The sequence below is a fragment of the Dryas octopetala genome, chromosome 3 (assembly GCF_963921425.1).
Source record: "Dryas octopetala chromosome 3, drDryOcto1.1, whole genome shotgun sequence".
NCBI lineage: Eukaryota > Viridiplantae > Streptophyta > Magnoliopsida > Rosales > Rosaceae > Dryas > Dryas octopetala.
This window is the reverse complement of record NC_141368.1, coordinates 25,025,616-25,048,315: the sequence shown is the minus strand read 5'-3', so window position 1 is coordinate 25,048,315 and position 22,700 is coordinate 25,025,616. Positions and strand designations below refer to the sequence as shown.

The 22,700-nt window shown below is 35.0% G+C and overlaps 2 protein-coding genes across 3 annotated transcripts; one reads left to right on the top strand and one right to left on the bottom strand.

The window, feature by feature from the left end:
• Positions 1-5,831: 5,831 nt before the first annotated feature.
• On the top strand, positions 5,832-19,469 carry LOC147291994 (Early-responsive to dehydration stress protein (ERD4)). The gene is made up of 10 exons (XM_086237959.1): positions 5,832-6,167; positions 8,138-8,278; positions 9,208-9,271; positions 9,430-9,642; positions 11,177-11,371; positions 14,393-14,691; positions 15,019-15,298; positions 15,690-15,968; positions 18,506-18,739; positions 18,993-19,469. The coding sequence occupies exons 1-10, from the start codon at positions 5,881-5,883 to the stop codon at positions 19,113-19,115; spliced, it is 2,115 nt and encodes a 704-aa protein (XP_086094085.1). The 5' UTR covers positions 5,832-5,880; the 3' UTR covers positions 19,116-19,469.
• A 1,196-nt stretch (positions 19,470-20,665) lies between these two features.
• Positions 20,666-22,006, bottom strand: LOC147291993 (uncharacterized). Of its 2 annotated transcripts, none has more exons than XM_086238859.1 (2): positions 21,790-22,006; positions 20,666-21,390 (listed from the first exon to the last, which is right to left on the bottom strand). In XM_086238859.1, the coding sequence occupies exons 1-2, from the start codon at positions 21,914-21,916 to the stop codon at positions 20,885-20,887; spliced, it is 633 nt and encodes a 210-aa protein (XP_086094985.1). In that variant the 5' UTR covers positions 21,917-22,006; the 3' UTR covers positions 20,666-20,884. The 2 variants fall into 2 exon arrangements, with proteins under 2 accessions (XP_086094985.1, XP_086094984.1); XM_086238858.1 differs by having other exon boundaries at positions 20,666-21,405; positions 21,790-22,004.
• Positions 22,007-22,700: the final 694 nt, after the last annotated feature.

Here is a 22,700-nt window from a genome sequence, read left to right as displayed (position 1 = left end):
CTCATCCAAATGAGTGTCGTCAATTGACTTGTTAGGATCTGGCTGGGAAATGCACAAGTACCTACAAAATAAGAAACAAACAAATTAGAACCACAATTAAACAATAAAAAAGAAAAGTAATTTTCGGATTTTTTTTAAATTTTTTTTTTTTGAAATCAAAATGAACTATGTAATTAAATAAATACGAAAAATCAGAAAATAAAGCGAAAATAAAAAATAAAAAGGAAATTGATTAATCAAAGTGAATAACTAAAAAGAAAGTTAGCAAAATCAGAAAATTAAAACAAGAATCAATTCAAATTCCAATTCCCTAATTAGATGCAATTCTACCTAACTTAGGAATTAATTAGCATAAACTAATTAGGAAACAATCACCAGTTCAGATCATGCAAATAAAGCAAGGAATTTAAATTTAAACTTACCTTCCTAATTAGATGCAAACATACACACAAAGGAAAGTTAATTAAACACTTACCAAATCAGAAACCAACACAAGCCTACAACTATGACTCACGGCACAAGAACAAAAACAAGGGGAAAACAAATTAATAAAAAAGAGACAGCAAATAATCACTAAATAAAAACACTAATATAACGCATGAAGATTGTCACAAAGATCAAAACTAGTCACCGGAAATAGCGCCAAAAACTGTTCGTTAAATTTTAATACTCGCAGTGCACGAATCTATATATAATATAGATGGCAAGCAAGGTCGATCCCACGAGGACTATTGTTGATCTTTAAATGATAATCCAAATGCTAAAAAGAAACAAGAAAATAAGACACTAGTGGCTGCCCAAGTTGTCACGCCTAGGGCAGCTACTTACTTGAAATGAAACACACACACACACACACACGAGTTGGGGGGGGGGGTTTGAATGACTTGAAAACAGCAAAGTAAACCTACTTTAAAGACTAAGATGTGCAACTAAAGAGAGTATGAAAACAGCAAGTTATCTTGTGGAAAATAGATAGATGATGATACTAGGACTCTAGGACTTTACCACTAGACCTCATATTCAATGTCATGGTGCAATTTCTGAAACTTTAATTCCTATTGATGAATGCATTCGCATATTCACCTATGGCATAGCATGAAATGCATGATTCCCCAAATGTACAAACTAGTGCATGGCGTCTACCCTAGTTTGGTACCCTAAATGCAACATAGGCATGACATCTACCTAAGAGTGTAGCAAGGTCCATTAACACACAAATGAGATTATGAATGCAAATAAAACCCTAAGCAATGGCATCTACCTAGGTGCTTTAGTGATGATTCCACACAATCAGATTTTAGCCAATTACTAAGTCCTATATTGTTTATCACTCACATTAGGGGTTGATTGGTTGTCCTCACCCTAAATTGATTAAATTCTAGATGCAATAACCCTAGGTGATCAATCAAGGATTATAAACATATAGAGAACAATGATAACAGTGAAATCAAAATCATCAAATCCATGGAATTAAATAAACAGCAACTACATCACCAATCCATTGAATATTCGGCCTAGGGCTGGATCCTAGGCCCTAGAAAACGTGATTATTTCATGCTAGAAAACAAGAACATCAAAGAAATCATGTTTTTCATCTAACAATTACAAGAAGAGAAGAAGAAAAGACAAAACCCAAGGAGAGCTCACGCCTCCAGCAGCAGCCCCTCTCTCTCTATTTTCTGATTTTTTTCCAAGTTTAGAAACCCCCAAAATGAGAGAAAGAGATGTATATATAAGGATGTGCAGCAGCTAGGGTTATGAAGACTAGGAAATGCGGCAGCTAGGGTTAGGGTTAGAAAACTAGGGTGTGCGGCATGGGCTTGGCTTCTTGGGCTTAAGTGACTTGCATAAAGCCCTAGGGTTTCTCTCTCACATTTGCGCATGGTGTAGCTGACCCCTATGGGCTTGCATGTAGCTGATTTCCTTTCCTAATGAGCCTCCAATAAATCAGAAATTAAAAGGAAATAAATAAGGTAATATCAAATCTGATTTTTAGAGCCCAATTAGGGAAGATAATCCTTGCAAGGTGCCGCCAGCCTTTCTCTTAGCACACACGCCACTTCTCATGTGGTTTGGGCTGGGCTTCCACTTCTTTCATGCTCTTGGACCCTCTCTTGGTCTTGGGCTTCTCTTTAAACGGCAAATATTCATTTAAGCTCAAAATGGGCTGATTTGCATCCATTTATTTCCTATGGGCTTTTCCACCTACAAAAGAGAGAAACACAAATAAAGAACACAAAATATAGGGACTAAGTACTAAATACATGAAGATAGATGGCCTAAAATGCATACATTTAAGGACCCAACACTCGGCAGCTCTCAAGTGAGCTAATTGCCTGTGATGCTAAAATTCCCATCATCACAACAACCAGTTCATCTTCTTATGTGAATCTCATTTCCAACTTGAACAATAACAAGAAGAGGAAGCTCAAGCACAGATCAAACTCTGCTCCATCACTGTTCATCAACTCCAAGTTACCAGTTCAAGATGCTTTGGATGATCCCAGGCCTGCCCCTAAATCAACCCCTTTCATTGTTAGGCAAGCCTTCATTGGTTTCATTGTCTATGTCATAATTTGCATTGTCATATACTTGACTACATCAAGTTTCAAGGACCATGAAACATACAAGCCAGTGGATGCTCTGTACTTCATCGTGGTCACACTCTGTACCATTGGCTATGGTGACATTGTTCCGGACACAACATTTTGCAAGCTCTTTACTTGCTTCTTCATCTTTGTTGGTTTTGGTTTCATCGATATTCTGTTAAATGGATTGGTGGCATATATCTGTGATAGGCAAGAATCTGTCTTGTTGAGCATTGTAGATGAGACTAAGTTCAATACAATGATTATTTTAATTTTTTTATTCAAAGTTTTAAAAATATTAATTTTTTACATGTGAGGAAAAGACAAAAATACTCATGCCACGTCAGCAGATACGGTTTCACTAAAAAGTAGATACAGTTTCACTAAAAAAAAACTAACAGAGATATTATTTTGACACAAAATGAAAGTTGAGGTATTTTTTGCGAGTTTTCAAAGTTTTGGTACTAATTTGAAACAACATGTAAAGTTAAAGTACTAAAATGTAGTTTTCTTTTAAATTTATTAATTTAATTTTATTTGCATACATAAAACAACATTTAAAAGGGTATAAATATTTATATGAACCTATTGAATTGTATCATTACAAGTATAACTGTAGTTCAGTTCAATAGATGTCAAAATAATTCAAAAGATTGAACTATTGTATGAAACTATTGAACTTCAATTGCGAATGTTCTAAGTATCATTTCTATGATTCTGGAACGTAACTAACAGACAATTATAATGTTTTAAAAAATAGGGGTTGTAGTGTATATAGATTTATAAAGACTTTTGTAGACTTTTTTTAAGTGATAGACTTTTGCAGAGTTTACAGATTTTCACAGAGTTCTACTGAGTTATACAGAGTCTATAAAAATCCTTAGAAATCTGCAAGGGAGATGTTGAATTTATAATGACTTTGAAATACACATAAAAGTCTTTCAAAGTCATTACAAATTCATCATTAAGGAGGGTGTATTGAATTAGGATTTTAAATGACTTTAGTGAAATTAAAAAGTCTGGTGGTATTCAATCAAAATTTTTAAAGAGTTTATAAAATTCTGGTGGTATTCAATCAATACTTTTAAAAAGTCTATGGTATTCAATTAAGACTTTTAGAGAATCTATAAAAGTGATATGGTATTCAAAAAGTCATTGACTTTATTAAATGATAGACTTTAAAAGACTTTGTAGTGTAAATTATGTTATATCAAAGTCAATAATTCTCCAGAGTTCTCCTTGCAGATTTCAAAGGATTTCAAATATTAAAAAGCTATTAAAAAAGTGGTATTTATTTATTTTTTAAAGAGTGATGTTAAACCCCCTAATCTTATTTTTTCACCCACCTCTTAATTTATTTTTTTCTAATTACTATGTCCTCTTATATTAATTTTCTTTTTCTCTTATATTTAATTGACTCCTCATCCTGAATTGTAACCAACAGCGTTGCCACAATGCAATGTAACAGCAAGATATTCAAACCAACCACTTCACAGTCTTTAAGTACTCAACAAAATCACAAGATTATATATTCATAATTTGAGAAATAATGTTACCACCACATCATATAATGTTCTCAACCTGTCAATTCAATTAGACAAATTCTAACAACTCGTTAAAACACAATATTTGACAGTCTAACAACATAAAAACATAAAATTCAGAACACTTATAATAAATTATGGAACAAAATAATTTTGATCCCTACAATTCTAGCCCCAACTTTTTATATTGTTTGCAATATTAGGACAATTTATAACACATGCATTTCGGTCTTGAAGCTCATCCCCATTCCACTCACTCACGAAGGACAAAAAAATAAAAAAACATATTGGACAAATCCTAAAATAAATAATAAAAAATTATATCAAAGTTATTAGAAGTCTATAAAAATCCTTCAAAATCTATGAGAAAAGTCAGGAAAACTCATAGAATTTTGTCAAAGTCTATGTGGAGTTTATGAAAGTCATTAAAAATCCATTAACTGTACCAAAGTCAATGACTTTTAAAAACTCTACAAAAGTCCATTAAAATCTTAATTGAATACACTCCCTGAATGAATTCCATAAAAGTCAATGACTTTTTAAATACACAGAGACTTTTACAGACTTTTTTAAAAGTCTTTAAAAGTCTTAATTGAATACCACATGACTTTTATAGACTCCTTAAAATTCTTACTTGAATACACGTAGACTTTTTTAAAGTCTTTAATAGTCTTTTTTACAGCTCGAAATATTTGTGAAATTTACCAATTCGAGTAGCTATAGATGTAAAAATCATATCAGAACTCATATTCATTGAATGAAAAAACACTCAAAGGTGAATTGAAACCCAATTATAATTGTATCCCGATTTGGGATCGATGGGCTCACCTCTCTCTCTCTCTCTCTCTCTCTCTCTCTCACTATGTCGTGTGGCTTTGTATGTTTACTGGTCTTAATCACCGACAAAGAGAGAGAGAGAGAGAGAGAGAGAGAGAGAGAGAGAGGTGGAGGGTTGTTGGTCTTAACCAATGACAAGGTGACAAGATGGAGGGGGTATCGGGGTGGTGGCCAGAGGCTGGGCTATGGTGATGGGACGATGGACAAGAAGAAGATGAAAAGAGCGTCTCTTGGTTTTCACGTAGAAAGCGTGTTTTTGTTTTTTCAGGTCTTTATAATTAAGAGTGTATTATCTAATCTCGAGTGTGTGAGTTATATTAGTTAATCAGATAAGGAGAGTATTAAAAGTTCAATCTGGTTTATATAGTCATGTAATTAAATAATACAAATTGACACAAAACAACTTACATTAATTATTTACTCTTATATAGAGTTTAATACAATATACCAAACATGCCGTAAGTAATGGACTCGCGGTGTTATTGAGATAGATCGGAACACTAAAAACTGGGTCCATTTATTAGTTTTGCAGTGGCTCTCGTGATTTATCATTGTATTTCTAATTTTCTATTTAATTTTTGTTTTGGTTTGATTAATTGGATTTGGAGGTTCAAAGTTCAACCCCTTAAAAGCAGCAAACTCGGTCGCGCTCACATAGGTCCAATCCGTTAGTGTTAAAATACCATAACGCCATCTTCCTCATGAGACTCGGCCACGTACGCACCAGAGGTGGCAAAACTCTGCAACTGCCTCTGCCTCTCTCATCTCCTTCTCTTTCTCTTTCTCACACACACATCGTAGATTCCAGAAACATCCTCTCTCTCTCTCTCTCTCTCTCTCTCTCTCTTTCTCTCTTTCTACTACTCATCTAAATCCCAATTTCCAATTAATCAAGCAAATAAAAAATTAAGATGAACACCGAAAGCCTTATAGCTTCGGCGGCCATAAACATAGGCTTGGCCATTGTCATCCTCTCTCTCTTCTCCGTTCTCAAGAAGCAACGCTCCACCGCCCCCATTTACTACCCTCGCCACCTCTCTCAGCCCCCCCGCCGCGGCCACCACATTCCCGACCTCAATCCCCGCCGCTTCCTCCCTTCTGTCTCGTGGATTTCACGCGCCATTCGCGTCTCCGAGGATGAGATTCTCCAGAGCAGCGGCCTCGACGCTCTTATCATCATCAGGCTCTTCAAGTTCGGGTTAGTCACACAATAGATTCTTCATCTTCTTCTTTTTCTTATATTCTTTAATTTACAGTCATCATTATGTATTTTGGATATGGTTATTTATTTATTTTAATTATAGTTATAGGTTTCACATCTCCATTGACATGTCCATTGATTTGCCCACTTATTCTTTCTCAGTTCTTGTCAAATACATTCTTATTCCTAATCTCAAGTGAGAGCATCTCCAATGGAAATGGTACTTTGTTAACCCACGTCACTACAAAAGTTTGTTACTCAAAAAATGCAAATGTTATAGCAAATATTATTTTATTTATTATAGTTGTTTGGAAGGGAATAAAATTACTCACACCAAAGTTCGATTCCCCTTCTTTTAACTCAAAAAAATATTATTTTATTACCTCTATCTTTTTTGTTTTTTTTTTTTTACTTTTGATATATTAATGATGGTCTCAACTCCGATATTCATTAAATACCAACTAGGTCCCAATTTGCTCTAATTTGGCGTTGGATCAAATTTGCTCTGATTTTGAGTCGGGCCAAATTTTGATATAACCATACCCTACGTGTCGGAGGCACAATTCCTACGTGGTACCACAAATAAACTTTCGCCCATTGATTGCCATACCCAATGGAGATGCTAGGGAGTGCTTTTGGCGCTTCCAAATAACTAAAAGTGCTTTTTGTTGTTTTCGGTAAAAATAAACAAAATTGTTTTTTGGGTTGCTTCAAAAATCACTTCAAGTGAATATGTAAGAAGTATTTCAGTTTTTGATATGCAGAGCTGTAAATATATATTTCATATGTCTTTTTAATCAAATGGAATCTACTTGATTGGGCTGCATTTTAAAGCTAAATAATTAAAATGTTGGTGCCATTGCAGATGCAAGGTTAATTTATTTGTGTATTAACTCTTTATATATGGTCATTTGGTTAGATACAATTATTCCACAGATTGGACATATAGGGTATAGATGGTAGTAAGAAATTAAACAGACGACCTTGTTCACATTTTCTATCTGTGCATGTTTGTGAGAAAAAATGTGCATTTTATATAAAATGTTATGAAACAGAAATTATTATAAGAAAGAAAGGGATTGGTTGAAGAGGTGATAAAGCGGATTTTTAGAGGAGAGGAGGAGGGTGATTTGTGAGTTTTTTGTCACCATAAAAAGAAATAGCTTATCATGGAACTATATTGTCACCATCAAAAGTTGAAGTTTAGGGACATCAAAGAGTAAAATATTTACCATTCCATCATTATACAGCTGAGCTGGAAAAAGTTATTAGATGCATTTAGGAAATTTGGACTTCATTACTCATTTATATCACCAGCAAGGTTAAGATAGCCTCACTTACTTTAACGCTTGCAAAAAGATTAAAAAAGGAATTCATAATGTTAAGGAAAATACTGTATCTTAATGCTCATAAAATAATGTAGCATATTTAAACTTGAGTATGAAGTAAAGTTTACAGAGTATATTCCGGTTCTGAAATGCCACAAATATAACTATAGTAATTCCTCAAATGTTGTATACGAAGTATGGATTAAAGCAAACATGTAACAGACAATGTTGTTTTCTTCAGAGATTGTCTATTAGTTGTTCTCTTCAGTCATTACAAAGAGTTACAAATTTAGTGTGAAAACAAAACCTATGGCTTCAATTTTTGGAGAAAAAGGTTTGGCATAACCTCTAACTTCTAAGTATATATGGGGTCACATCAAAACAAGGTATTGGATTAATTGGTAGTTTAGATGAAATGATAATGCTGTAATGATATATTCTTAACAAAAAAAGATTTATTCAATGATATAGTGTGCACAGTGTTGGATGCAGAAGGGAATTTCCCTGTTTGCACATCCATATTCTTACACCTGTTTGCACAGTGTGCATTGGGTTTTTTTTTTTTTTTTTAATTGAGAATGATGCTGTTTAAAGAGGAAGTATTAAACATGCATATATTTTTTCTATTTTTTTTTGCAGTATCAAATTCTTTGTAGTTTGCTCTCTTATTGGATTGGCGGTACTTCTTCCAGTAAATTATAATGGCCAGGGTCGTACAGAAATGAGCCACCATTCCTTGGATTCTTTCACAATATCCAACATTAGTCCAGGTTCCAACAGGTGAGACTTCCATAAGTGTGCAAATGAGAACATTCATAAGGAGAGTGATACATTTCTTTGAATTTGGAATTTGTGGCTATAGTTGCTGACTCCAGCTGTTTCTGCAAGCAAGAGAATTTGAAATTGTCGCAGACTTTTGTTTTTTGGTTTGTGCAAAAGGATGATATATCTGGGTTATGCTAACACTCTCCCTTGACACAGGGTGGAGACACTTGGCTCTCCCCCTCCACGTAGGGCTGGATCTACGAATCCATCCCATCTTTACGTACACCTGATCGCTTGCAAGGTTTCAGGTTATTTAAGTAAACAAAATCTGTGTCATTTTCTATTAGATCTTTCCATTGAGTGTGCATGATAGTATGTGTTAAATATCCCACATGGATATGGTTGGGTTGTGCACTATATAAGCCTTGGGCAATCCTCTCCTTAAAAGCCGGTTTTTGAGGATGATTTTGGCTCATGGGTTTAACACATGCACTTTATAGTTGGTCCCATATGGGCTTTGACATGGTATCAAAGCCGATGGTTCGTATTCCTCAGCATTAATTAGGCCCAACTGATTTTTGTGACCCGATGTATTCAATAGTGACCTGATGTATCCTGGAATTGGTTGGGTTTGCTATGTGGCATTTGGACTCTCGTTTAGTGGAGTTCGGTCATGTAGCAGTGGGCCCAACCTTGGCATTGAGGGGGGGTGTTAAATATCCCACATCACTAGGATATGGTTGGGTTGTGCACTATATAAGTCTTGGGCAATCCTCTCCTTAAAAGCCGGTTTTTGAGGATGAGTTAGGCCCATGGGTTTAACACATGCACTTTATAGTTGGTCCCATGTGGGCTTTGACAGTATGATTGCTAGAAGCTGATCTTTTTCATATCAACAAGCTTCTGGTTTACTTTGCTTACCAATTTTGTTTCCTATTCTGCAGGCTTTGGGTGCATTTTGCATGCCTGTGGCTTATATCTCTCTATGGAGCATACCTACTGTACAAGGTGAATGTTACACTCTAACATTCCATATGTTTGAGAATTAATTTACTCATATGAATCAAAGTTGTAATAGTGGTTATTGGAATTAATAATGTTGCTTGGACCTTAACACTCAGATAAGTTTACGTAACAGGTGACTTCCTGCATCATTTCTTCTTCAGGAATACAATGTGATTTTGGCTAAACGGATTCAACAACTTCGGAACATTAGGCATCAGCCCGATCAGTTTACTGTTCTGGTTCGGGAAATTCCCTTCTGCATCCAACACAAGTCTCGTGGGTGTTGTATTGATAAATTCTTCTCTATGCATCATCCGTATGCTTACCATTCTTATCAAACTTTGTATGATGGAAGAGAATTTAAGGACTTGCTGGTAAGGCTTGAACATTTTAAGGTCACCTACTCCATGCATCAGTTCACTATGTTTGCATGCCGAGCATTCTGTTGTTTATATTAATATTATATATATGCATCCCTTAAATACTACCACTTATATCATGGGATTGTTGTGTGTTTGGTGGAACACTGAGTAACAAGACATCTAGGGCAATTTGGGTTGATTATTTGCTTCATTTTCTTGGTGCCCTTTTTCTTTCTACAAAATCTTTTCAATAAAAAAAATGAAATTGGATGAGTTTCATTTTCACATAATCATGGATTTTTATGGTATTTTTGTTATTTTCTTTTATTGTATATGAATCTCATAGGTCATAGCTTTATTTTTGTGGATCAGTAATTTTCATATGATTGTCTCTCAAGTTATTCACTTATCAAAACATATAAGTTATTGCATGCATTTTGTTTTTCATAATGAATATATTTAACTTAACATGATTTCAATTGGAAAATAATTGGTTATTTTATGTCACCAAACAATATGTAGAAATTTGTATAGGTATCTACCCACAGGTTAAACTCCACCTTGGATCCAATTCTGACTGTCTATCATCTTCAAGCACAATCATCCAACAGGGTGCAATGCAATTGCAACTTTGCCTCCCAATCAGGATTTTCTTGAGCTTGTGCAGCCTAGACGAGAATTTTAACCACCCCTAGAAATTTTCTCTGAGCTGCTCCACCTATTGGGAAATTGAGTTGCCATGTGCCTGCTCCACCTCGAATAATGATCATGCGTCGTGCGTTCCTGCCAAACCCTGGACTCTAATGCCACTTGGGGGTCCCCATGTTGCATTGATATTGTTCCTAACTTAACCACCTTGTGGAGTTCAATGAGGTCTTACCTCACAAGGCATCGGTACAATTCAAGGAGATATCCAACTTATTAAACCTAATGTTGGACAATCACTTTTATTCGATGTGGAACAGTTGTATTTGGTCCATAATTTCTAAACACTAATATGATATGGATAAGCTGAAATTTGAAGGAAAGTCCCAAAACTTTTTCATGAGATTAATTGCACTTTTGAAACTTGGATTATCCTTGGAGCTGTTTGTGGAGGACCTTGATGTTATGTAGTCAAACAATGAGTTTTGGGATAAGAGAGGTGGTTTGTGAGACTTTGTTCATGGGCGTTGAAACAAGTTCAAATGGCTCCGAGGTGATGGTGTTTGGCCATATGCTTACAATTTGGTTGTGAGACTGTATTGTTTTTTTCACCATGAATGTGTAAGAAAGGATTTAAATACAGATATCAGTCAATAAAAGTACAAGATATTATCCACTGTCTCACAACCAAATATCTTTCTGTTCCCTATGTATCATCTTGACACCGGTGCATTTTCTTGAAGACGATATAATGATTCTGTGTTTATACTGTTACTGTAAAAGAGGAACTATGATTCATTGTTAGCAGTTATAGTTGTTGTGGTTCCTTATCCTTCTTTTAGTTTTATTGTATTTTATTTTATTTTTTATTGAAATCTCATACAAATAATCTTATTTGTAGAGCCAGACAAAACATATTGAAAGAAAGATAGAGGACTTGAGAAACCGGTCTGTGGTCAAGAAACATAACCAAACACCTTTGCTCTTGGATCCATCTCATGAAGATTCTGTAAAATTAGCCTTGCATGAGGAAAAGCTTGAAGAACTTCATCACAAGATGCACCAATTACAGTGTGAAGATATGCTCAGAGAAAAGGTAATTATCATAGTGATGGCCTTAATAATACATTATAAATGTAGACTGGGTATGCTGGCACTGAAATTATTTGGTTTGTATTTGTAATGCATATACAGAAGCTGTAGAAAATTCTTCTTTACATCTTTTTCAGCATACTTGAAGATGATCAAAGCAAAGCATTGTTGTTCTTACTAGTTCAACTAACAAAAGTATTCTAACAATCCCAGATTCCCTTCCCCATCTTCCCAGCCCAGTTCTTTTTTTTTTTTTTTTTTAATAATACATATTTATGTTTTCGTGCAAATTTTACATAATTCTGTAGCTTTTTGTTGTAGATTTTATCTGAAACATATTCTCTAATTAGTCATTTGCATATATCAGCTGGAATTTCAATACAGTTGTGCATTGTAACTCATCTCTAGGATGAACCTCTTTTTACTCCTTATTTATTTATTTATTTCTCAATAGATATATTGAGTAGTTCTAAATTGTTGGTTTATAAATAATATGCTGAGCAACATACTTAGAGGCATACTTTTGGAAGAAATTTGTTTTGGAATGTGATTCCTTCTTCTATAGTATCTGAACGTCCTGGTTATTTGTCAATCTCTATTAGTCATTTGCTGTTCTAAAACAAATTTAAGTATTTGAGCCCTCTAGTTAGATTTGTTATTCAAGATTCTCTGGTTTGCTAGAATGGATGCTTCTCAAGTTCATATGCAGAAAGGAGTCTGCATTTAAAGTGATGGATTACTTGTGTGTATTCATATTTAGGAGTGGACATTTGAAACCTTTTGGTTCTGTAAATTTCCAAAACCGAGAAAAACCCCATCCCTCTCTTTCTTTTTATGCCCCCACATCAGTGGAAAAGAAAGAATCGGAATTGATCAATATATTTCCTGAACAGGAGGGGGCCTGAGCCATCAGTGAGATACCACTTTTTATTGATACATTAGAGAAGAATGTAAAGATAGGCATCTCTACTTATGCCTATGCACATGCAAGCATGCTGACCAGGTTAATGTTTCTTTAGTTAACTCTAAGTTGGTCCTAGAAGCTTTGATTTGGGAATATAAAAACAGTGCCTTTGATGGTTGTGAGAAGTTGTGGTGGAATTCACTGGCAGTGCCAATTGGCTGTTGTTGTGGTGGTGTGGTGTTCCTATGGTAATTGTAGTTGTATTTGCGAAACCCATGAATAGAACTCATCCTTGAAAACAATCTTTATAAAGAAAGGGTGTCCATGTGATTATACACTGCAAATTCCTAAGGTACACAGGCCATATGATTAGGCTCACACTTCCCTTCAGCGCTAGGGCTTGAGACAATTCGGCTCTCCCCTTCCATGTTGTGTATGAGACAAAAACCCAACCCATCCTTACGGTACACTTGTTCTGATATCATGTTAGAGACCAACTAGAACCCAAAAGTTTAAGCTGTTAGAGAATGGATCAACAAATAGTATCAAACTAACTCCTTCCCTCACGTGGAAAGGCAAACAAATGCAGACATAGAGAAGCATATAGCTCCAAAGGTGCATCTTTCAAATAAACACACAAGTGGGGTATGAGGATTAGAGGTTTTAAACCCAAGATCTCCTGCTACAAGAGCTCTGATACTATTTTAAAACCGTTGGTGGAAGTTGGAACTCATCCTTGCAAATCAACTTATAAGAAAAGGTTGTCTGTGTTTATGCACTGCACATCCCAAAGGCAGCTAACGGATGTGGGACCATTCTAAATTCTCTCTTAGCGTCAGGGTTGGGGACACATGGTTTTTCCACTCTACGCAGGGTAGGGGACACAAACTTGACCCATCCTCTCTGTACATACCATGTTAAAACCATAAGTAGAGCTCATCTTCAAAAATTGACTTACAAGGGAAGACTGCCCATGTGTACTGCACATCCCAAAGGTACCAAATCAGCATGGGAATTAAACCCTTGATATTTCTCATCCTTGAAAACTGACTTATGAGGATAGAGTGTTTGAGTGTTTATACACCACACTTCTCAAAGTACTCAGGTGATGTTGAATTATGCTAACAGTAAGTAAGGGGATATGTGCTGACAATGGGAAACTATTTACAGCAGCATACACATGATTTTGTCAGAATTTTGGTGGTCCAGATGGAGGCAAGATTCTCTGCCAAAATATAATGATACTTGCTGGAGGCTATTAGGGGTCTGATGAGGTTTAAAATTGAAGGTGGCTTAACTTTGTTATACATGTGACCAAAAAAAACTTTGTTATACATGTGATCATTTCCGGGCATTCACTTCAATATTGACATCCCATCTCTATTCTTTGTATGCTCATCTATATAACGTTATTATATTCCAATCTTTTAAATTATCAATTTCCTAAATCAATACTTTCTATAAAAAAAATATATTATTTGATTGTAAAATTAAATAATTCACTATGATTGATTTAAAAGTTCACCTTAGAAGAAAATCTTGATATTAAATAAGTTAGCAGTAATAACATTAGTTTGAAGTACTTTTGTCCCTATTTCTTACATAATATACTTTAAGAGGAGCGCTCTAGAGCTAACCAGTTAGTAAGATAATACGACGCTAACCATCCTTTTGAGCCCACTACACAATGTAATTTCATGATCTGAACCGTTTATTTTTTAGGTTCCCATTCAAATATCATCTTTGCAAAAAATATAAAAAATCGGAAATCGTTTATTCAATTATTAGTAAGCTAATTGTGCTCATGTAAATGGACAAACACAAGTTTTTCAATGAAACATGAAATGATTGTAATGATATCAAATGGATAAATAATTTTTGATTTGGTTGATTTTTTACAAAGTTAATCTTTGAATAGATACCTAAAATATGAACGGTTTAGATCATGAGATTACATTGTGTAGTGGACCCAAAAGGGTGGTTAGCACCGTATTATCTTACTAACTGGTTAGCTCTAGAGTATTTTTGTATACTTTAATATTCCAATTTATCAAATAACTTGTTGAACTATACTCTATAATTCACGTGCAATAAACATCCCGAGTTCTTTTATGTGTGTAGGAGTTGCCTGTTGCTTTTGTTACATTCAAGTCTCGTTTGGGTGCAGCACTAGTTGCCCAATCTAAGCAGCACTCAAATCCACTTCTTTGGATCACTGACATCGCTCCAGAACCCAGGGATGTATCATGGAGAAATTTAGCAATCTCATACAGAGTTTTGCCACTTTGCAAACTTGGAGTTGTTGTTGCAGCCTCTCTACTTACAATTTTCTTTGCTATCCCAGTCACTGCAGTCCAAGGAATAGCTAAATTTGAGAAACTAAAGAAATGGTTTCCTCCGGCCATGGCTTTACAGTTGATGTAAGACTTCTTCTATTGTCTTTTTTATATTGATTGTTGTGAGTGCTTATTGAATCTTTGAGTTCTGAAATTAAGACCTCAACAACTCTGTTCACAGAAATCTGACTATTAATTCATAACTGTTGAAGCATTAAACTGTGGAATGACCAGAATACAGAACCAAATTAAAAACGGTTTGCTCAAATTCATCAAGAAAGCTAGTGAATGCTATATTTAATAGTAGGAAGTTTGTTGTTGTGGCATGATTCAAAATCTAACCTGTAATGTTTATGTTTTTTACATCATAGATAATGTTTAATTTTTTGTTATTATTGACATGTTATACAGACCCGGGTTACGCTCTATTGTAACAGGGTATCTTCCAAGCGCCGTTCTGAAAGGGTTTATATACATTGTTCCTTTTGCAATGCTTGGAATGGCTAAACTAGCAGGTTGTATCTCAAAAAGCAAAGAAGAGATAAAAGCTTGCAACATGGTTTTTTATTTTCTGGTGGGAAATGTGTTCTTTTGGAGCTTGTTATCAGGGTCCTTACTAGATGAAATTGGGGAATCTTTTGCTCATCCAAAAGATTTCCCTGGTCACCTTGCTAGTGCTGTCACTGCTCAAGTGAGTTGGTCTCATTTATTGATACTTTTGGCATCTTCTGTTTGTGAATTGTTTTAACTTGTACTCTTCATCATATTAAAGCTGTTTCAGTGTGCTTATTCTTTTTTATTTTTTAATTTTTTAATTTTTTTTTCGGATAAAGCCATAGTGCTTTTTCTATAAAACGTTTGTAGCAAATTACCAAAGGATAGACCAAACAATGATCTGCACTATTTTCTTCTCTTTAGTATTAAAAAGAAAACAATAATTTCTTCACCTTATCGTTGTATGGATTTCAAATAATTTTGGATGCTCTGACAAATGTTTGTTATCATGAAGATATTTCTCTTTCTTTTTTTAGAGAAAAAAATTTACTGATTCTATCAATTAAGTTCGATTTCTAATGTTTCAGGCAGATTTCTTTGTGACATATATTTTGACAGATGGGCTGTCAGGGTTTTCTTTGGAGATCCTTCAACCAGGCTTACTTATTTGGGATGCTATAAAGTCTTGTACATGTGGCCGTGGAAAAGAGAAAACTCCTTATCTTTATTCATTGCCTTACTATAGAATTATTCCTTTGGTCTCACTGTCTGTGCTGATTGGTATGGTATATTCAGTTGTCGCACCACTTCTGCTCCCATTTCTGATCGCCTACTTCTGTCTAGGCTATGTTGTCTTTATAATCCAGGTTGACTTTTCCAACTTTGCATTTATTATCCAAGTTTATCATTATTGTTATGTGTGTGCATGTGATTGACTGCGTTCTACATTCCTATATATCTTTCCTCTGCTCTCATATTTATATTGTAATCTAAACAAAAAACAAGAGGGAGAAAAAAAGGAGAAATTTTTTTAATTTTGTTTATTTCTTTTACTTGCACTGTTACCTATAGGGGCCTTCTCTCATGAGCAGCTGGGTCGTCAGGACCTTGTCCAGACCCAAACACTATTTGCGGCGATACATGATGCCCATATTATACCATAACGTCCCTATATGACGATACATGATGCCCATCGTATACGAGAACATGTTCACGAATGTATATGTATATGATGGACACCACGTATCACTGTATAGGACAATCTGTTATAGGATTAGCATCATGTATTGCTGTATAGTATTTGTGTCTAGACCTGTTAACTATAAGCCTATAACTTTATTTAAGCATTGTTAAACCCATTTTTTTTTTTCTATTTGAAAAGGGATTCAGAAGTATATTTGTTTATTCATTTTATAGTAGGAAGTCTGATCAACTGCATAATCACACCCTTTTTTTTTTTTCCTAGGATTTCATATATGTTGACAGAAATTAGAACTAATTAGGCTAAAACCAAGGTAATCATAAATTAAGCTTAATTCAAGGATTAATTAGGCTAGCAATAGGAGATCTATTGATTGTAATTGACAACCTCCAGGGGTCAGTCTAGTGGTAAGTGGTAAGGACGAGTTGGGGAAGTTTGCTTAGTTTGCAAGGTCCTCCGTTTGATCCCCCCTGGGTGCAAAAACTCCTGTTAGGGCCACCATCACCCAATTCCGCTATCGACAATCGATGGAGTTGGGGGTTTGTCCTGGCCGTCCGGATTGATGGGTCTACACGTGCCCTTGGGATTAGTCGGGTCAAAGATCCGGATACTCGAGTCATAAAATATATATATATATTGATTGTAATTGACAAGCTTTACCATATGGAGAAGAATGCACATAAATTATTATTCTTCACATTCTAAAAAAATAATTATCAATTTGGATGCTTTCGTTTCATAAAGGCTACGTACTCTCCATCATCACTATTCTTGCTTTTACAATAGTTCCTTCTCATGGCCATTCTCTGGAAACTAATGTCTAGAGTCTCCTTCTTAAGGCCTCGTTTGATGCATATGATTGGAGTAGATAGGCTAAATGACTAGATTCATGTATATTGAAGAAAGAAGTTTCTAATTTGAAAGAAGAAGATTGGAAGAAGATGAATTAGTTGTAAGGGGAAACTTATCTCTTCCAATCCCCACATCTTCTTCCCATCTTCTTCCAGTTAGAAGAAACTCTTTATCTTCTTCCTTGAATACACATGAATCTAGCCATTCAACCTATTCATCAAACGAGACTTGAGAGACATCCTCTTTTTTGGAGATGAGATACATCCTCTTCTTAACAAAAGAACGGGACAACTTTGCTGGGACCCACCCCACAATTTGGAATAATGATCCAAACTATCTGTTAGCATGAGTTGTAATTTAGGAGTTCTAGTCCTAATTTACTTACCTTACATTGTACTTTCCATAATTTGTGTTTTTCTAGTTCTAGTCTAGTTAGAGTAGATTTGTTATTTTTTTATTATTAATTAGTTTTCTTGTCCTTGTAGACATAAGATTGTACTCTTATAAATACCTCCTAAAGGAGAAAAATAAAGTTTGAGCATAATTATTTTTCTTAAAGCCGAAATTTTAACTTAGTATCAGAGAGCCAGGTTAATTTCTCTTCTACTATTGGAGAATTAGGGTTTGTGTTTATTAATTAGTTTTCTTGTCCTTGTAGACATACATATATAGGATTGTACTCTTATAAATACCTCATAAATGAGAAGAATAAAGTTTGAGCAGAATCATTTTCCCAATTTTGTCTATCTTTTATATATAGATCCCTATTTTAGAACCATTCCTACCAAAAAAAAAAAAAAAAAAGAAGAAGCAGCCAAAACGGTAACCGTTTGCCCATTTGATTTTCATCATGATCCTTTCTATGTTTATCGGACACTTTGTGTTTCTTCTATTTATGTGATCACATTTAGATGGAAAAATATTTTCCAATTCATAAATTTTTTGAATGGATGATTCTTAAATGGGGTCTTAAAAAATGTTCATTCCGGATCATTGGATGGCATTGGGGTGACCGACATATGTTTAGAAAGAGATCCCTCTTTAGCAGCTCCTTGTTGATGTCTATTGTCTAACTATCAATATATGTCTAGAAATTTTAACCGATCCTCCCTGGAATATTGTTTGCTGCTGCATGATCTCAAAATGTTTAGTTGCATGTCTCATGGAGTTGAGAGTTAAATGTTTTCTGAAAATATCCCCATTTTATCTTCCATGGTGCCAAAATTCTGAAATGTGGATTACTTGATCTGACCTGCAACTTTGTTAGTAAACTGCTTAAAATTATTTTGCAACTGAGCAGTTTGCACTTTGATATCAACTGGAGTGTTATAAACCTCTTCTATGTTGCAGATTGAAGATGTGTATGAAACTGTTTATGAGACATGTGGACAGTATTGGCCCTACATCCATCATTATATTCTCATTGCCATCATTCTCATGCAAATTACTATGATTGGTCTTTTTGGACTCAAATCAAAGCCAGCTGCAGCCATTTCCACAATTCCGCTTCTCTTGCTGACTTTGATGTTTAATGAGTACTGCAAGATTCATTTTCTTCCTACATTTCACATTTTATCTATTCAGGTATATCTGATTCTAAGAATATTTTTCTATATTTACTGGATTATGAGGGCAAGAACATGAAAATATAGCATCTTCGTCAAAGATTCTGTTAACTCATATTGGATAAAGTCGGGGTTGGTTTTGCTACTACAGTTCTTTTGGTCTTGTATTTCTACATGTACATTCTTCTGTATTACTGATGATTTAATTGTTTGATAGTCTTCTTGTTGATTCTGCCAAATTTTGAACTTAGTTTGAGCACTTACTGTTGCAGAATGCCAAGGAATTTGATGAACTTGATGAGAAAAGCAATCAAGTGGAATTTAACTATGAGAATGCTAGCACTGCTTATTGTCCACCTTGTTTGCGTCCTTTGAACTTCATGGAATCTGGGTGAAGCTACACTGAGCCTTTAGTTTCTACAACATCGTTTTGAACTCAAGATCTCTTACTCTCTCCCTATCTCTCTCTCTCCATTCACCATCTTTTGATGTGGAAAATCAATGGCAAGAAAAATCTCGATCCCCTAACCATTGTGCAACTTCTTTTTGCATGTTTCACCACCAAGTAACAAGCTTCATGCAGTGGAAGGCATTGACATGACAAAAGGGCTAGAGAAGGAAATAGCTGCGTTCATATTGATTCTGCAGTAGCACATATTTAGGTGGATACCGAACCTTGTTTTGATGACATTGAATCTGTAGCAGCATTTATGATCTGATCAAATATCTATTTATTCTACTTGATTCATCTTTACCTTGATTTATAACAAGTGGAAGCAATAAAAGATACTAGGTTTAAATAAGGACTATTCAGAGAGTTTTTTATTAGTAGAGAAGTGCAGTAATACTAGTCAAATGTCCGGCTTATACAGTATCTTAGCTTTGATGATTCACTTGAATTATTATTTTTTGGATGAAGAAAGATTTATAGAACATGTATTTGGCCTCTCTTTTTTTCGGTACAAATGTATTTGGCCATTTTTTTGTACATATGCATGCCCCTACTCTTTTCTTCAAACTTAAGAATGAGGGTCCCATGATTACACATCCTTGGAAGGTAATTAAATATGTACAGAGTTCGACTGGTGAGCATGGGTATATCAGTTGGAAGTTAGTCTTAAAGACAATAAATTTTGACATCTAGGATCAACTTCGAAGTGTGGTCCTATGTTTTAATACAGTACATATTGAATCGCATTAATAACTCCCTACTCCCCAGGACGAAATATCAAAAAGAAAAGGCATGTGCTCTACTTGGAACCAGAAAATCGGTGGCATGATTTCCAGTTGAGGATGTTAATGGATTGATTGTCAATCATACATGATTATGTTGAGAAAGAGTAATGTTATGGCCCCCAATTTTGACAAATTTTGGTTTGTATGATGAAAAATGTTACTAATCCAACTTCTTTTTCCTACTTTCTTTTTCGGCACGTCACATCATGTCATCACAATTAAAAAGAGAGAATGTAAAAAACACACCACATCATAACATATTCATATTGTCCAAGAAATGTGGTTAATCTTGCCAGAATAAAGAGCAAAAAGTAAAAGGGTTTGTGAAATGCCCATCAAAATGTTACACTAGCTAGTAATGAGGACTAAGGGTAAGGTGTCCATGATAAGGAGATTCTACAGTTTCATTATTAAGTACTTAGCATTAGGGTCATACAAAGATGCCTGGCACTACTATATGGTTCCAGGATTTCAACCAAATCCTGGTTTTGTGGAGGAACATAAATGGACTAGTGTTTGTGCTCTGGAGTAAAATTTATATAAATATAATTTGTTCTTTGCTCTCTTAATAGAATTAAGGAGGTCTTACAGCTCTTGCTTTTAACAATTTACCATTTGAGTATTATCTCAGACAAAATTTATGTGCTGATCCCATTGGTACGGCTTTGCAGGTTGATTGTTTTGAATAAATCAATAAGTATTTTTCAACTGATAAATTACAAGCTGGTATTACAAAGTAGCCATACAACAGCAAGAGCAAATACAATATTTCATTCAAATGATAAAGTTCCAATGACAATTATTCTATTCCAATAGATGAGTTCCACCCCCATAATAATACTCTTGAGAAAGTACTAGGATATATATCTTTAGGGACCTAAGGGAGCAAGTGGCTTCTCAAGGATCGGGATGTGGAAGAAGTGGCTTCTCAAGGATTGGGATGTGGAGGGAATGGAGGAGATGGAAAAGTGGGATAAGCTTCTGGGATTGGGCCATAATCAAGAGGATTGAAGACTGGAATAGGGGGATGAACTGGCTTCTTAAAGGGTGGAATCTTGAAAATTGGTACTGGTGGAGGGAGTGGCTTCTTGAAAATGGGAATAGGTGGTGGCAATGGCTTCTTAAACAAGGGCTTTGGTGGAAATGGCTTCTTGACAATGGGAATAGTTGGTGGCAATGGCTTCTTAAAGAAGAGCTTTTGTGAAAATGGCTTCTTGAAAATGGGAATAGGTGGTGGCAATGGCTTCTTAAAGAAGGGCTTTGGTGGAAATGGCTTCTTGACAATGGGAATAGGTGGTGGCAATGGCTTCTTAAAGAAGGGCTTTGGTGGAAATGGCTTCTTGACAATGGGAATCTTGTGAAGAGGTGGTTTCTTGAAGAATGGCTTTGGAGGAAGAACTGCAAACTTCTCTTCTTCATTGAGCTCTGCAGCCTCTGTTGTTTTGAACTCTTCATTTTAGACATGCATAAAAGAGATGCACATGATTATTAATTTATTATTTATTAGAAAAAAAAAAAAAAACAAAATAACCTTGATTACAGTAAGTAATTATTTCAAAATAGCTTTGAGGAATGATGAGAATTAATGAGGATATCTCTTGCTGTATAAAATCAGTCTTAGTAGTGACCAAAGCCAATAGAAAACATTTAAGTACCTTGAATGCCAAGAAAACTCAACTTTTCCTCATTCAAATGAAAAAGAAAATGAACTTCTATATGGAGCCTATTAAACAACTTTGAAATGACAAATGGTGTTAATAGTCTTATATAATGAAATAAGCAACTAACAATTAGCTTTGGCATTGTTCTGTGCTAGCTATATACATATCTCACCTGAAAAAGCTTTGTCTGCCGCTCCAGCTACCTCAACCGTCTTATCGTCGGCATAGCAGAAGCTTACAGCAAACAAGCAGAAGAAGAGACCCAGAAGGGCTCCTTGGAAAGCAGGACGGATCTGCATTGAGAACCCTGCTTATGCTGCAACTGAATAATGGTATAAAAAACACTTAAACCAAATTACAATTTGGTTTGAGCTTTGGTGTGCTTAATAACTTCCACGGGCCTTGCTATATATAGTAAGTTGGAAGAGCTATTTAGGAAGCTTAGCTTTGCTTGCACTCAATTAATTGAGGGCTTGATATCATGAGGTTTCATTAAGATTAATGGTGTTAGTACAACTGTACAATGAAACAACATGGTCACCGGCTTTGCAGCTCAAATAGTAATTATTTCCATTGAATGATCTTCCACATCCCTAACTGTTACCAGTATCTAGCTTTTTTGTCATTAATACTGAATGAGACTCTGACTAGTTGAGTCTTGAGTCACAATTTGGCATTTCCATGTCAAAGATTACAGACCAAAGCCTCATTAGTGATGCTGTAGAAACTAATTATTTATCTTTCTCCAACTCTCTCACATTGAATGAGTCCCATATATCATGCATGGTCCCACTTTATATGAAAGATAAAGGAACAATGCTTATGATGTTGTTTCCATATCATGTGTTTTGCACTCTAAAAGAAGCCTCTTGTGAGTACTCTTTTATGTGTGAGTACATGAGAAAGTGTAACAAACTTATTTTGGAGTGCAAAGAACATTTTTCAAACTTATTCAGAGAGTTTTTTATTAGTAGAGAAGTCCAGTAAAGCTAGTCAAATGTCCGGCTTATACAGTATCTTAGCTTTGATGATTCACTTGAATTATTATTTTTTGGATGAAGAAAGATTTATAGAACATGTATT

Bases quoted from the DNA above. Each gene is read 5' to 3' on its own strand.
- LOC147291993 (XM_086238858.1), bottom strand. From the start codon at position 21,916: ATGCAGATCCGTCCTGCTTTCCAAGGAGCCCTTCTGGGTCTCTTCTTC. The intron at 21,406-21,789 runs GTGAGATATGTA...TCTAAAATGAAG, and splicing joins GGCAGACAAAGCTTTTTCAG to AGTTCAAAACAACAGAGGCT.
- LOC147291994 (XM_086237959.1), top strand. From the start codon at position 5,881: ATGAACACCGAAAGCCTTATAGCTTCGGCGGCCATAAACATAGGCTTG. The intron at 8,279-9,207 runs GTGAGACTTCCA...CCTATTCTGCAG, and splicing joins ATTAGTCCAGGTTCCAACAG to GCTTTGGGTGCATTTTGCAT. The intron at 11,372-14,392 runs GTAATTATCATA...TTATGTGTGTAG, and splicing joins AAGATATGCTCAGAGAAAAG to GAGTTGCCTGTTGCTTTTGT.